This window comes from Hyla sarda, chromosome 12 (assembly GCF_029499605.1).
Source record: "Hyla sarda isolate aHylSar1 chromosome 12, aHylSar1.hap1, whole genome shotgun sequence".
Lineage (NCBI taxonomy): Eukaryota > Metazoa > Chordata > Amphibia > Anura > Hylidae > Hyla > Hyla sarda.
In genome coordinates this window covers 30,871,816-30,888,036 of record NC_079200.1, presented here as the reverse complement: position 1 = coordinate 30,888,036, position 16,221 = coordinate 30,871,816, and the positions used below count along the sequence as shown (strand labels likewise).

The 16,221-nt window shown below is 45.5% G+C and overlaps 1 protein-coding gene across 1 annotated transcript; it reads left to right on the top strand.

Moving 5' to 3' along the window:
• Positions 1 to 466: 466 nt before the first annotated feature.
• UBE2Z (ubiquitin conjugating enzyme E2 Z) lies at positions 467 to 15,554 on the top strand. The gene is made up of 7 exons (XM_056548194.1): positions 467 to 795; positions 3,522 to 3,594; positions 5,896 to 6,083; positions 6,730 to 6,841; positions 6,924 to 7,036; positions 12,287 to 12,377; positions 14,206 to 15,554. Exons 1-7 carry the CDS (start codon positions 605 to 607, stop codon positions 14,374 to 14,376), a joined length of 939 nt encoding a protein of 312 aa, XP_056404169.1. The 5' UTR covers positions 467 to 604; the 3' UTR covers positions 14,377 to 15,554.
• Positions 15,555 to 16,221: the final 667 nt, after the last annotated feature.

The window sequence follows — 16,221 nt, the reverse complement described above, 5'->3', positions numbered from 1 at the left end:
CACCGCACGAAGCGGCGTCGGACACGCCCCCTCAATACATCGCTATGGCAGAGCCGGAGATTGCAGAAGGCATCGCTCCGGCTCTGCCGTAGAGTTGCATTGGCGTTTTGTGTCAGCCGCCGCTTCGTGCGGTGGTCAAAACGCCCCCTTCCCGCGGGTTGCCAGTGCCCCAACGGTCGGACCCCCTACGATCTGAAACTTATCCCCTATCCTTAGGTAAGGATAGGGGATACGTTTTTCAGCACTGGACTACTCCTTTAAGTAGCAAAGAAAGACAGAGGTACTTGGGTCAAAATTAAGAACTGTCCCTCTAAAAGAGATGTATATCAGCTGTATATCAGCCTTTCCCATATGATCACAACCAACAATATGGCCACCTACCGTCTGAGTAGCGACAGAAAATACAAACACTCTAGGCCAGCTACTTCCGCCGGAAGTCATCTCCCTGGTAAGAGGTCACTCTAGCCGCCGCCCCCCGCAGACTCTATGGCCCAGTTTCCGGCGGAAGTAAATAGATTGTCTCGCAGGCGTTTCTATGACAGTGAAAGTCTATCTGTCCTGTCATCTCGCTGCTCCGGAGTCCCGGAAGCGAGAGTGAGAAGGAATGGCGGAGAGTCCGGCGGCTGAGGCGATTTTTCTGCAGGGGGCGGTCGGGGGTGGGATGGTCTCCCACCTTAGCGGCCTCCAGCCCCCCGGTACCTCGCACCTGGCTACTTCATCCGTGTGGGATCCCACAGCCAGTGCTGACTGGGACAACGAGAGGGCGTCAGCGCAGTGTGTACTGCGGATCAAGCGGTAAGCGCCCCCTAGTGGGCGGGGCTAGGTATTGGAGACCCCCTGCATCCCCCTCACTCCCTGCTAAAGGTCCCCAGGGGGGAAATACTGGGGGGCTTCTGTACTGGGCTGATTATTTATTTATTTATTTTTCTCTCTCTCAACCCCCTCCAAACAGCGCCACTGTTGTTCTTTGGTTGTGTTTGGTATTGCAGCTCGGTTCTATTAAAGTGAATAGAGCCAGGTTGTAATACCACACACAACCTGAGGATAGGGGTGGCGCTGTTTCTGAAAAACATCCATGTATTTTAATCCTGGAGCCGTCTTCCACACCCTAGCACTTGGTGTGGGAGTCTGTCTGGGCTTGCTGGGAGTTGTAGTTGTCCAACAGCTGGAGGCACACAGGCCATAAAATGCCGCCATATAGCAGTGTTCCCTAACCTGTGACCCTCCTGTCCCCCTCCCTTCCCCCTCTGATCACTAGAATGATCTGACGTGCGCCATCTCCCCTTCCGCATCTACTTGTTGAGGTTTTACACTGATCCCGTCAACACCAGGAAATGTTCCACCCCACTGGAATAGTTTCACTTTTAGGTTGCATTCAAAGGTGTATTCTCACTCATATTAGGACCGTACTTCCCAACCAGGGTGCCTCCGGCTGTTGCAAAACTACAACTCCCAGCATGCCCGGACAGCCAACGGCTGTCCGGGCATGCTGGGAGTTGTAGTTTTGCAACAGCCCAAGGCACCCTGGGTGGCAAACACTGTATTAGGATATGCACAGGATTTCTCATAGATGTTTTATAGACGGGGACTCTGCATCTAGGCCCATTATTTATCACCTTAAAGGAGTACTCCGGCGCGCACTTTTTTCCTTTTATCCCGTCCGGGCTGCAAAATAAAAGAAAACACACTTTCTCTTACCTGCCTAGGCTCCCCCGGTGCTCCGGTACAGGTGTTCGGTCCCCGGACTGTATTCTTCTTACTTCCTGTTAGCCCGGCACGTCACACGGAGCTTCAGCCTATCACTGGCCGAGGCGGGACATCGCTGCGGCTGAAGCTCCGTGTGACGTGCCGGGCTAACAGGAAGTAAGAAGAATACAGTCCGGGGACCGAACACCTGTACCGGAGCACCGGGGGAGCCTAGGCAGGTAAGAGAAAGTGTGTTTTCTTTTATTTTGCAGCCCGGACGGGATAAAAGGAAAAAAAGTGCGCGCCGGAGGACTCCTTTAAAGGAGAACACCAGAATACAAAAATTATCCTCCATACTGCCAGCAGTATAAAAAAAAAAAACAGATACATACCTTCCTACGCTTCTCCGGTAACCGGCTCTGGTCTCCGCCGCGATCCTCTTCCTGGTTGCCGGTGGTCGGCGAGTCATACTGCGCTCAGCCAATCACCGGCCGCTGCGAAGTCCCGACTCGGTCGGCGATAGGCTGAGCGGCAGTGTGAGAACGCCTCAAGACACACAATTCTTCACTACACCGGCACCTGCTGCCGGGGCCGAAAACGTCACACTGCCGCTCAGCCAATCACCAGCCGAGTCAGGACTTCGCTGCGGCCGGTGATTGGCTGAGTGCAGTATTACTCGCCGACCACCAGCAACCAGGTAGAGGATTGCGGCGGAGACCGGAGACGGTTACCGGGGGAGCGAAGGTAGGTATATATCTATCTATTTTTTTTTTTTTACTGCCGGCAGCATAGGGGACAATTTTTGTATTCTGGAGTTCTCATTTAATATGGTCTCCGACCCCTGTTCTGGGTGACTTTTCTGCTGCATCCGGTTTCAGAAAGAACGGAGAGTTATAGAAAGAGCAGGACAAGCGCTGGAAAATTGTGTACACCCCCCTGTTATATTTGCGCACCTGTATGTTGTACTGTCGTGTTATTTACTGTAATTGTATACAGTGGTCCCTCAAGTTACAATATTAATTGGTTCCAGGACGACCATTGTATGTTGAGACCAGAACTCTATGGAAACCTGGTAATTGGTTCTGTAGCCCCAAAAATGTCATCCAAAAATAGGAAAAAGTGAGGATTAAAGAAAAATTAGTAGATAAAGCAAATCCTTACATATAAAAGTAATAAAGATCTGCTGGGAGCTGTAATCACTGGTCTATGTAGAGGACAGGAGCTTCTTCAGGGTCCTGTACAGCACATACAATGTCCAAAAAAGTAACATGGAGCCGCCCTCACCTGGTGTCCAAAGGAGCAGCTAATAGTGGAACAGGTAAAGAGTACAGAACACGTAGTACCTCCCTGTACTGTAGGGGGCGCTACCAGACACCAGTCAGTGCATGCACTTCAGTAATACAGGTGTTTACCAGTGAAATGCCCATTTATTGGTCGGTTCTTCCAGACATTGACAAGTTTCACAGATCTGGACTGTCTGTAGCATTTTGTGTTGAGTCTGGTTTCAAGTTACAATGGTCCAGAAAAGACCATTGTATGTTGACGGATCACTGTACATTTATTGGGGGAGATTTATCAAAACCTGTCCAGAGGAAAAGTTGCTGAGTTGCCCATAGCAACCAATCAGATCTCTTTCATTTCTGAAAAGGCCTCTGAAAAATGAAAGAAGCGATCTGATTGGTTGCTGTGGGTAACTGGGCAACTTTTCCTCTGGACAGGTTTTGATAAATCTCCCCCATTGTGTGTACATGGTATAAAATGTTTATTCCGATCGTTCTTGTCAAAATAACCTCTTGTCATTCGCCGTCCTGATGTTTCTTCTTGTTTTCTTTCAGGGATATTATGTCAATTTATAAAGAGCCGCCTCCTGGGATGTTTGTGGTGCCAGATCCTCATGACATGACAAAGGTACACACGTTCTCTTCTGTGTACATCCTACCATGTCTCGATGAGATACTGTGTACATTCACGTTTCCATGTCATATACAGTTATGAGAATGTAGGTATATGGTTTTATGTATTGGGCCAAAATAAAAAATGAAACGTTTGTTAGAGGTTGTAATACTAGATAAATACAGATCAACAACAACACCCAGTAGATTCCACAGTGTCTTTATTTATTTAAAGGGGTATTCCAGCGTTTGTACAAATATGAAGGTGGTGCTGGGGCCTGTAAAAAGAAAGAAAAACACCTGTTTGGCTTTATCCAGTCCCCTAATATCCTGTCTGCTATCCACTTCCGAGATGAGTGTTCAGTGCAGGACCTGCCGGCTCACCCGATCACTGGCCTGATTGACAGTGAGAGAAGATTAGGGGACTGCATTGAGTCAAATTGGAACTGTGGGGGGCCGGGGTAATGTAAGTATATGGATTTTGTTTTTCAAAATTTATGGGTCCCAGCATCACATCCAAATGCTGGAGTCGGGAGCTCGTTATGTCATAGCCCCACCCCCTCATGACATCACACCCCGCCCCCTCAAAGCAAATCTATGGGCGGGGACGTGACAGCTGTTTGTTCCAAATGCTGAGCAGCGGAGTACCCCTTTAAGTGCCAAAATACCTCTTTAACAAAAATGAAGCCAACATTGAACAGCCGTGTGTGAAAGTGCACTCCATGAATCAGTAGTCTGTAGAACCACCATTAGCATCAATAACTTAAAGGGGTATTCCAGTCAAAAACTATTTTTTTTTCATATGAACTGGCTCCAGAAAGTTAAACAGATTTGTAAATTACTTTCTATTTAAAAAATCCTAATCCTACCAGTACTTATCAACTGCTGAAGTTGAGTTGTTCTTTTCTGGCTGACCACAGTGCTCTCTGCTGACACCTTTGTCTGTCCCAGGAACTGTCCAGAGCTGTATAGGTTTGCTATGGGGATTTGCTCCTACTCTTGACAGTTCCTGAGACAGACAGACAGGTATCAGCAGAGAGCACTTTGGTCAGACAGAAAAGAACAACTCCACTTCAGCAGCTAAGTACTGGAAGGATTAAGATTTTTTAATAGAAGTAATTTACAAATCTGTTTAACTTTCTGGAGCCAGTTGATATGAAAAACGCACAACAGTGCTGGTAGTGCATTCCAAGGGAAGCTCTCTCTGCAAAGATCTGAAGTGCCTAGCAGAGAGGGATCAGCGGTTAGTTGCCGCTGATCTCCTCTGGGTGCCGATTCCAGATAATTTCTGCTCTCTACTATGGAGCGGGGAGATCGCAGATCCACAGAAGAGACATGTTGGTAAAATTCTGCTGTGAGAACGAGCACTTACTGTTACAGCAGAGTGAATGAGATTCTGTAAATCCGATCCAAATGCTGCAGGAATAATAAATCCTCAGCGGAAATTTGACCTGCGGTTTGGATTTCAAATGCACAGGGTGCGAATTGTTGGGTTGGGAACACTGGAGGTTTATTGCAGATTTTCCACATTGACGTTAACGGGGGGGGGGGGGGGAAGTCAAAATCCACAATAAACCTGGAGGTGCAGCAGATTCTACAACTGCGGATGGACTGTACTTTATAATCGGAGGTACGCTTTAAATGAGCGGTAATATATCCATAGAGAGGGGATATACATGTTTCTTAGGCACCTGCTGACTCCTCTTTCAGGGGGAAATCTGAAGATCACCAGTGCAACCCACCCGTGTTGTCCTCCATTGCTCCCCAAACAGACACTGGGGGACAGTCAGGTCATCCCATACACATTAGGTTGTTGATTGGAACCATGGCCTTGTTTTATAGATGCCGGTGGGGTTAGGTATAGGTTTGTATTAAAGGGGTACTCCGCTGCTAGACATCTTATCCCCTATCCAAAGGATAAGGGATAAGATGCCTGATTGCGGGGGGTCCTGCTGCTGGGGCCCACCGTGATCTCCCCCAGCACCCGGCGTTCTAAACAAATGCTGGGTTCCTGTGGCCGGGGTCGTGACATCACGCCATGCCCCCTCCATTCATGTCTATGGGAGACACGCCCCCTCCCATAGACATGAATGGAGGGGGTGTGGTGTGACGTCAGGATGAGGCGTGGCCATGACTTCACAACCACTGCCTCTGACTCCGAGCATTCTGAACATTTTGTGGAGTACCCCTTTAAGTGCAGATATGTACATCCATACAAACAAAAAAAATTTTTATTCAACTTTAATTTTTTGGTGACATAAAATAAAACTACAAAGTCATCGGCATAAAGTTCTGTGTCAATCCTCTTGTCTTGCAGATCCATGCTCTAATCACAGGTCCGTTTGATACACCTTATGAAGGGGGCTTCTTCCTGTTCTTGTTCCGGTGTCCCCCAGATTATCCAATTCACCCACCTAGAGTTAAACTGATGACAACCGGCAACAATACTGTGAGGTTTAACCCCAATTTCTATCGTAATGGCAAAGTCTGCTTGAGTATTCTTGGGTAAGAAAATATTTGTGACTGTATTGTGGCTTTCCTCGGATTTCCTGGGGTGCACATATCTTGTATTAAAGGGGTACTCCCCCTGGAAAACTTTTATAAATGTTTTATTTATTTATTTTTTAAATCAACTAATACCAGAAAGTTAAACAGTTTTTTGTAAATGACTTCTATTTAAAAAAATCTTAATCCTCCCAGTACTTATCAGCTGCTGTATACTACAGAGGGAGTTCTTTTTTTTTTTTCGAATTTCTTTTCTGTCTGACTAACAGTGCTCTCTGCTGACACCTCTGTCCATGTCAGGAACTGTCCAGAGCAGGATAGGTTTGATATGGGGATTTGCTCCTACTCTGGACAGTTGATAAAATGGTGTCAGCAGAGAGCACTGTGGTCAGATGAAAGGAAATTCAAAAAGAAAAGAACTTCCTCTGTAGTATTCAGCAGCTAATAAATACTGGAAGGATTAAGATTTTTAAATAGAAGTAATTTACAAAACTGTTTAACTTTCTGGCACCAGTTGATTTAAAAAAAAAATAATGTTTTCCAGTGGAGTACCCCTTTAAATGTGTCCAGATACTGAGCTAGGAGTCTCAATGCCTTATGATGTATTTCAGACTATTTACCAATATGATTTGTTTTTCTCGAATAGTACATGGACAGGACCTGCATGGAGCCCAGCTCAGAGCTTGTCTTCAGTACTCATCTCTATTCAGTCCTTGATGACTGAAAACCCTTATCACAATGAGCCTGGATTTGAGCAGGTATTTCTCTTCTAACCCTTGGGTGTAATTCATGGTGCTATAACGGCTCAGTATGTAGTATTTACATTGTGCTTATCCATAGGAAAGACATTCAGGAGACAGCAAGAACTACAATGAGTGCATTCGTCATGAGACTATAAGGGTGGCAGTATGTGAAATGCTGGAGGGAAAGTGCCAGTGTCCTGAGGCCTTACGGTGGGTGATATACTGCAGTGTTACCATTCATACATTCACAGATATTAAAGTTTCCCTGTCATTTAACCCCTTTAAAGGGGTATTCCAGGCAAAAACTTTTTTTTATATATCAACTGGCTCAGGAAAGTTAAACAGATTTGTAAATTACTTCTATAAAAAAATCTTAATCCTTCCAATAGTTATTAGCTTCTGAAGTTTTCTGTCTAACTTATCAATGATGATGTCACGGGAGCTGTGCATGATGGGAGAATATCCCCATAGGAGCTGGACAGCTCCCGGGACGTGAGTCATCAGAAAGCAGTTAGACAGAAAACAGCAACTCAAATTCAGAAGCTAATAACTATTGGAAGGATTAAGAATTTTTAATAGAAGTAATTTACAAATCCGTTTAACTTTCCGGAGCCAGTTGATATATATAAAAAAGTTTTTGCCTGGAATACCCCTTTAAGGACCACAGGTTTTTTCTGTTTTTTGCCTTTCATTTTTTTTCCTCATCCCCTTCTAAAATTCATAGCGCTTTCAATTTTGCACCTACAGACTCATATGAGGGCTTATTTTTTGCGCCACCAATTGTCCATTGTAATGACCTCAATCATTTCTCCACAAAAAATATACGGCGAACCCAGAAAAAAAATATTGGAAAAGATCCCCGCCATTTTGTAACTTTTAGGGGCTTCTGATTTCTACGCAGTTCACTTTTCAGGAAAAAATGACACCATAAATGTATTCTGTAGGTCCAGAATAAATTACGGTTACAATTTTTTTGATCACTTTTTATACATTTTTTTTTTTATCTTTGGCTATACAGAGTGACCAAAAATATGCAATTTTGGACATTGGAATTTTTTCTACGTGTACGCCATTGACATTTACGCACGCGGCAATACCACATGTGTTTATTTTTATTATGTTTATATATTTTTTTATATGGAATTTGGGAAAAGGGGGGCGATGTGAACTTTTAATAAGGAAGGGGGTTAATGTGTTTGTTTTAAACTTTTTTTTTCCCCACTGGACCACCAGGGGGCAGTTAAAGGTACCTAAAGGGTCAATAACCAGTCACGGCGATCTCAGCATGTCTGCTATTAATGCCGGCCCTCAGCTACAAGAATCAGCTGGGGGCCGGCCTGTATGGCGCAGGCTCGAGTCGGAAGCCCGTGCCATACCTGCTTAATGGCACATGGATGAGTATACACGTCCATGGTAGTTAAAGGGTTAAAAATACTTTTGACAAGTCAGACACATGTCAGAAGTTTTGATTGGTCGGGGTCTTAGTTCTGAGACCCTGACAGATCAAACTTTTGACATGTTTCTGTTGCGATTGCAAATATTTTTTTAAATGATGGGTTCTTATTATACAGTCCCTATTCCCTATTGGGAAAAAAAACCCACAATAATTAATAGAAAACTAAAATAGAAATGTCAAATATTTAGTTATTAAAAGCAAATCAATGCATCTGAGTGAGATTTCTGCAAACACGTTCACATGCATCAGAAAAATGCATTCACTTCTAACAAACTCTAAGGTTATGTTCACGTGTCAGAATTTCCGTGCGGAGTTCCACGTTGAAGAGTTGAATTCAATGGGATTCTGCTGCACTGTTCTCACCGGGCTGAAATCCACACCATAAACATCTGATTCTGGTGTCGGCAGAAACAATGAATATGCCCATTCTTTCTTCGGACTCCGCACGGAATGCATTGCCGTCTATGAGATTCCGCATTCCTGTGTGGTCTGCAGAATGTCTGCACGGAGATTTTTCCTGCAGACATTCTGGGGTGTGAACATAGCCTACGGATTCAAAAAGGATAGTGTGAGGTGTACTCCATCTGGAAAGTCCGAGTGTAATCTCCACTCCACCCAAACACATAGACAAAATATAGAATAATAGTGTGATTGCTTCTCAAGATCTTTACACAGAACTGTAGTAAGCGATTACTATGGATTTTTCACAGTAGAAAACCGTGACAGAATAGATATGGTAATAATAGCGGAGACCTGAATAGAAGGGTGTGTGCATATTCCTGTGAATGAGTTAAAATTCTAAACTCTATGGCGTAGGTTTAGTGAACATACAACATAAACATATAAGTAGGTAAAATAGAGGGAGAGCGCTGGGCCCTAGCGCTAGAAGTCTCCCAATATTTTCAATACAGTGTATAAAACATATATACCGTATATACTCGAGTATAAGCCGACCCGAATATAAGCAGAGGCCCCTAATTTCACCCCAAAAACCCAGGAAAAGTTATTGACTCGACTATAAGCCTAGGGTGGGAAATACATCACCCCCCCCCCCCCCCCCTTCATCATCACTCCCTGTCATTCCTTCATCAGTGGTCTTCAACCTGCGGACCTCCAGAGGTTTCAAAACTACAACTCCCAGCATGCCCGGACAGCCGATGGCCCCCCATTTGTTTTGTACTCTCCTCCCCTCGGCGAGAAGTTAGGGTGAGCTGTTCCGGGCCATCTATGCTGCAGGGACCATCCGGTGGGGAGGGTTAGTCGTTGCGGGCTGTCCATTTTCACCAGGAGGCCCTCTTCTCCGTGCTTCGGGCCTGGCCCTAGACCAGTGACGTTGCCTTGACGACGCACAGGGATGTTGCGCATGAACGTCCCTGTGCGTCGTCAAGGCAACGTCACTGGTCTGGGGCCGGGCCCGAAGCGCGGAGAAGAGGCCCCCCCTCCCCCCGGTTAAAATGGACAGCCCGCAACGACTAACCCTCCCCACCGGACGGTCCCTGCAGCATAGATGGCCCAGACCAGCTCACCCTTCCTTCCCCCCGAGGGGAGGCGAGTACAAAACAAAAGGGGGGTCTGGATGATGACGAAGGCCGCAGTGGGCATGCTGTGAGTTGTAGTTTTGCAACATCTGGAGGTCCGCAGGTTGAAGACCACTGAGAAGGGATTGACAGGCGGAGAGTTCACTCGAGTATAAGCCAAGGGGGGTGTTTTCAGCATGAAAAATCGTGCTGAAAAACTTGGTTTATACTCTAGTATATACGGTAACACAATTCTTAGATCGTGGAAGTTTTTTTCAAACAATAAAGCGGTAACAGTTAGTAGATACTTGGCACAAAGCTACTATCGCTGTAACAGTATAGGAGAGCGTGGCTGCGGATTGTGCCAAAGTGATACTGTCGCTTTCACAATGAAGGAAAGTGTATCTGCTGGCCGCAAAGTCTGCAAAGGTGGGCTGAGAACGAGGGGTCTGCAGCCGTTGCAAACACAGTCCCGCACTATATGGATTCTGCCGGGTCTGAGTTGTATAATCCTGTGGAAGGAAAAGGTTACAGCTGTAAGGGTAAAGGCACGGCACCCGTTAAGGACATGTTGGTAAGTACAGTCCTGTGCACCTGCCGTCTGACCTGTGGTGCAAGCTATGAACAATTACAGCACTGCGGCCGTTACAGGATCCTCTGAACCTGCCACCCGACAGCTATCACGCCCCCTCCCATAGGCTTGCATTGAGGGGCGTAGAGTGACGTCACACGGGGGCGGAGGCGCGACGTCACACGCCGTCGGCCCTGTGGTCGCAGCTAATCAGACCTGGAGCGAACACGCTCCGGGGACTGATTATAAACGGGGTGCTGCGTGCAAGATCCCGGGGGTCCCCAGCAGCGGGACCCCCGCGATCGGGCATCTTATCCCCTATCCTTTGGATAGGGGATAAGATGTCTAAACGCCGGAGAACCCCTTTAATTATACATTTACACATCTACTATCATAACACTCACAAAGCCATAGTTTATAATTTTAACTCATTCACAGGTATATGCACACACCCTTCTATTCAGGACTCTACTATTATTACCATATTTATTCTGTCACGTTTTTTTTACCGTGAAAATTCCATAGTAATCCCTTACTACAGTTTTGTGTAAAGATCTTGAGAACCAGTCACTCTATTTTTCTATATAGCCTAAGGATTACTTGAACTAAGCATGTGCGGATCTGTTGCACATCTAGGGCGGAAATCCCAGACGCAGGCAAATACCGTATTTTTCGCCCTATAGGACGCACCGGCGTATAAGACGCACCCAATTTTTAGGGGCAAAATCTTAAAAAATAAAGATTTTGAACCCAATAGTGGTCTTCAACCTGCGGACCTCCAGATGTTGCAAAACTACAACTCCCAGCATGCCCAGACAGCCGTTGGCTGTCCGGGCATGCTGGGAGTTATAGTTTTGCAACATCTGGAGGTCCGCAGATTGAAGACCACTGCATAGGAGGTAATACTCACGCGTCCCCGCCGCTCCGGACCCGTCACCACTGCCCTGGATGTCGCTCCATCGCTGTCGCCGTGTCCCCGTCGCTCCGGAACTTCTCTGCTGCCGGCCGGGTATCCTCGCTCTCCGTCGCCGCCATCACGTTGTTACGCACGCCGACGCACGTACGCGACGACGTGATGACGAGGAAGGAGAGCGCCGGCCATACAGGGGATCCCTGAACGGAGAAGACACCGAGGAGGCAGGTAAGGTCCCCCCCGGTGTCCTGTAAGCACTAACCCGGCTATTCAGTCGGGCTGTTTGGGACCGCCGCGGTGAAATCGCGGCGGTCCCGAACAGCCTGACTGAACGGCCGGGTTAGTGTCACTTTCCCTTCAGACGCGGCGGTCAGCTTTGATCGCCACGTGTGAAGGGTTAATACAGGGCATCATCGCGATCGGTGATGTCCTGTATTAGCTGCGGGTCCCGGCTGTTGATGGCCGCAGGGACCGCCGCGATAGGTGCGTATTCGCCGTATAAGACGCACCGACTTTTTCCCCCCAGTTTTGGGGAAGAAAAAGTGCGTCTTATACAGCGAAAAATACGGTATATCTGCCAGAACATGTCTCATTTTAAAGGGGCATGCGAACATACCCAAAAAATGACTGACTGTTTCTCTAAGGCCCCCTTTACATATGTTTGTCGCCTAGCGGCATAGAAATATCACTGGAGGAACACTGATAATAGAACTAATACTAGTCATTTGAATGGGACGGTTCACATTTTAATAGACTCCAAGTCGGACACACTGGACGGGAGAATGCAGCTTGCTGGGTTCCCCTGTCTGGCATTCAGAAATAATGGATGCCAGATCCTAAATAACTAATGCCAATTGATCCATTCTTTTTCATCAGTTGCAGCAAGTTTTAGGCTGGGTTCACTGAGCAGGATGCTGTATATATTTAAACCCAGCCTTAGCCAGCTGTTGACCATAGATGAAGACACATTATTATATTAATGACTTTTTGTCTCTCTTTGTAGGAGTGTAATGGAAAAATCCTTCTTGGAATACTATGACTTTTATGAAGTGGTTTGCAAGGACAGGTTTCATTTACAGGGACAAAGCATGCAGGTGAGTCTTGGATGGATTGGGGGGGGAGGGGAGCGGGTTGTTTGACCGCATACATGGTTGGTGGAGTTCTTTCTTATGGTTTTCTTTCAACACCATTTTCCTGCTTTTTTTTGTGTGTCTGGTGTAAAGGGGTTTTCTGGGAGCGGGAAATGTTTTACCTTTCCTCTCTTCCTGGTGCTCCACTCCTACCTCAGTGTCTTCTCAGAACTATATTGCACTCAACGCAATTCTGCAACATTGTGCACTACTGCTACAATGCACCACAGGCCCTTCAGACAGCTGATTGGTGGGGCTGCCACCGGGGTCGATCTAATACTGATTGTCTATGCTGTGGATAGGTCAGTCATTTCAACAGGCTGGATAACTCCTTAAAGGGGTACTCGGCTGCTCAGCGTTTGGAACAAACTGTTCCGAACTCTGGAGCCGGGAGCTTGTGACGTCATAGCCCCGCCCCCTCAATGCAAGTCTATTGGACTTGCATGAAGTCAGCCCCACCCTCTCAATGCAAGTCTATGGGAGGGGGCGTGACCGCAGTCACGCCCCCTCCCATAGACTTGCATTGAGAGGGTGGGGCCCCTTTAAGGCCCTATTCACACGACAGAATCTGGTGGGAAAAAAATCCACTCAGAAATTCCGTTCTACACCATAAACAAAATTCTACCATGTGCACAGTGCAGCAGAATCCAAATTCCGACCTCCGCAGAAAGGATTGACATGCTAATTCTTTCTGTGAAATCCACTCGAAAAGGCATTACTGTCTATTAAAACAGTGCATTTTCAAGCAGTTGATGCTCACTGTGAATGGAATGCAAGTGTGTGTTTTTTTTTTTCTTCTTTTAAACAGCACCACACCCATCCTCAGGTTGTGTGTGGTATTGCAGCTCAGTTCATTTCAGTTGAAGTAAATGGAGCCAATTTGTACCATACCACACACAACCTGAGGACAGTTATGGTGCAGTTTAATGGAAAACTTTTCTTTTTTATTTATTTATTTATTTTTTTTAACTGGTGCCAGAAAGTTAAACAGATTTGTAAATTACTTCTATTAAAAAATCTTAATCCTTCCAGTACTTATTAGCTGCTGAATACTACAGAGGAAATTCTTTTTTCTTTTTGAGAACAATATGGTGGGGTAAATTGTGCACGTTTAGTTGCACCTTACCTTGTCAGGTTGTGCTTGGGGCACAACACCTTGGTGTGCCTAAAGACTCGCTGGGGTCTGTAGTCAGAAGATGCTGGCGGCAGCCTGGGCGTCCTTCACCGTGACCTCCAGGTCCCGGTGCAAATTGGTCGATAAGAGGGAAAAACAGGACGTAAATCCGTGGGCGCCCACGGATTTACGTCCAGTTTTTCCCTCTTCTTATCGATTTTCTTTTTGGAACACAGTGCTCTCTGCTGACATCACGAGCACAGTGCTCTCTGCTGAGAAAATCTCCATAGCAAACCTATGCTTTTCTGGACAGTTCCTAAAATGGACAGAGATGTCAGCAGAGAGCACTGTGTTCCAAAAAGAAAAGCATTTCCTCTGTAGTATTCAGCAGATAATAAGTACTGGAAGGATTAAGATTTTTTAATAGAAGTAATTTTCAAATCTGTTTAACTTTCTGGCACCAGTTGATTTAAAAAAAAAAAAAAAAAAAAAAAAAGAGACTTTTCCACCAGAGTACCCCTTTTAAAGGTGAAAAGGTCTGAGCTGCAATCCTGCACTTAGCCTATGGACAGGTTGGAGCTGTCTTTGCAAGGAAGCATGTCTGAGGTTATCTTGTCTTTTTTTTCTTGTGCAGTGCGTTATTGTTGGCATCTCACATAGATTTTACTGTGCTTCTAGGACCCATTTGGTGAAAAGCGAGGACACTTTGACTACCAGTCTCTTCTCAGTCGTCTGCAGCTTATCCATATGAGAGTGCGGGAAAAACATCGGCGTGAAAATGTTGATATAGACTCTGACTCCAGTTCTTCTGAGACAGACATGGACACACAAGGGAGTTCAAACCCGTAAGGTATGGGAATGTAGTCCCAGCAGTTCTGCTGGATAATATGACTTTGTTGAGCACAAAGCCACTTATGCTTTTGGCGGCTGTTTGGAAGCAGAGTTGGTCTATCGCTCTGCCAGCGCTAAGGAAAGACGACCTGTGGTCAGTTCATGGAGCCTGGATCAGACAAGAAGGCAGCAGTTTCACTAATCCTTATGTTCTTTTGTGAAACGGTCAGACAAGCCAAAGAGTTGAGTTCCAGGCAAACCAAGCCCAGCCGCAGGATTACCACATGACAGATGCCATGAGCCATCATCATTTTATTTCTTCACCCCTACAAAACCAGCACTTTGTCTTTTACCTGACGGGTTGTGTCCTTATATCTGCTATTACCTATAGCTTTCCTACAGGAATAAAGCAAGGTTCTATGTCCTTTTTTTTTTTTTCCTAATTCTTTGTTTTTGTAAAGTCTATTTGTTCTTGCTATAAATCCGGGTAAGTAATGTAAAATGTTACTTTACTTAAAACTTAAGATTTCATTACGGCCCATTCATATCTATTTATGTTGCGATTTTAATGGGAAGGATAAGACTTTAGTGCAATAGGTGGAAAATCTTTGTGGCCAACTTGTAATTTACCAGCAAGAATCATAAATGTCTAATAATATTATTAATAATAATAATAATAATGAGCTGTAGACACCTATAAATGCCTTAGAAAAACTGCTGCAGGCATCATGACCCAGTTGGCTTGTGTCAATAATTGTTGTGCTTATTCTTGATAATTCCACCAATACTTTACAAAAATGTTTAGATCGTTGCTTCCATAGAGCTTCATAATACAGAGGTTGCATAAGCCTTCGTACAGCAGATTTTTCGTGTGGTTGTTGCAGATCTCCAACAGAACGATGATGTTTTATTAGACTCTGTTATATGGCGTATGATCGCTCTTGTGTCCGATCACATCAAGTCAAGTGCCTAGTGAGTGTTCTACACACAGCTGTACACCAGAGCCTGATGAGGATCCTAGTCGGCTTCCAGAAATGACCGTGGAAAGAAGTCTGTAGTCATGTGGAAACTCCACTTAAAGGGGTACTCCGCCCTTAGATATGTTATGACGTATCCAAAGGATAGGGGATAAGATGTCTGATCGCTGGGCATGGCCACGCTACTTGTGATATCAAGCTACCTCAATGCAAATCTATGGGAGGGGGCGTGGCAGATGCCACGCCCCCTCCCATAGACTTGCATTGAGGGGGCATGGCTTGACAGCATGAAGGGCGTGGCCGTGACTTCACAATCACGGCTGCCCTCTTATAGCGTTCGGAACAAAATGTTCCGAACGCTGGGGCAGCGGAGTACCCCTTTAACTCTTTACTCAACTGGTGCCAGAAAGTTAAACAGATTTGTAAATTATTTCTATTAAAAAAAAATCTGTACCCCTCCAGTACTTATTAGCAGCTGTATGCTACAGAGGAAATTCTTTTGTTTTTGAATTTCTTTTTTGTCTTGTCCACAGTGCTCTCTGCTGACACCTGATGCCCGTATCAGGAACTGTCCGGAGCAGCATAGGTTTACTATGGGGATTTTCTCCTGCTCTGGACAGTTCCTGATACGGGCATTAGGTGTCAGCAGAGAGCAAAAAAGTTCAAAAAGAAAATAATTTTCTCTGTAGCATACGGCTGCTAAAAAGTACTGGCGGGGTAAAGATTTTTTTTAAATAGAAGTCATTTACATATCTTAACTTTCTGGCACCAGTTGATTTTAAAAAAAATAAAAAAAGGTTTCCAGGGGAGTACCCCTTTAAGTGTATCTGTCACGATATGTTTATATGACCCGGTGGAGTCTCGTAGCCTGAGACTTGTACGATCA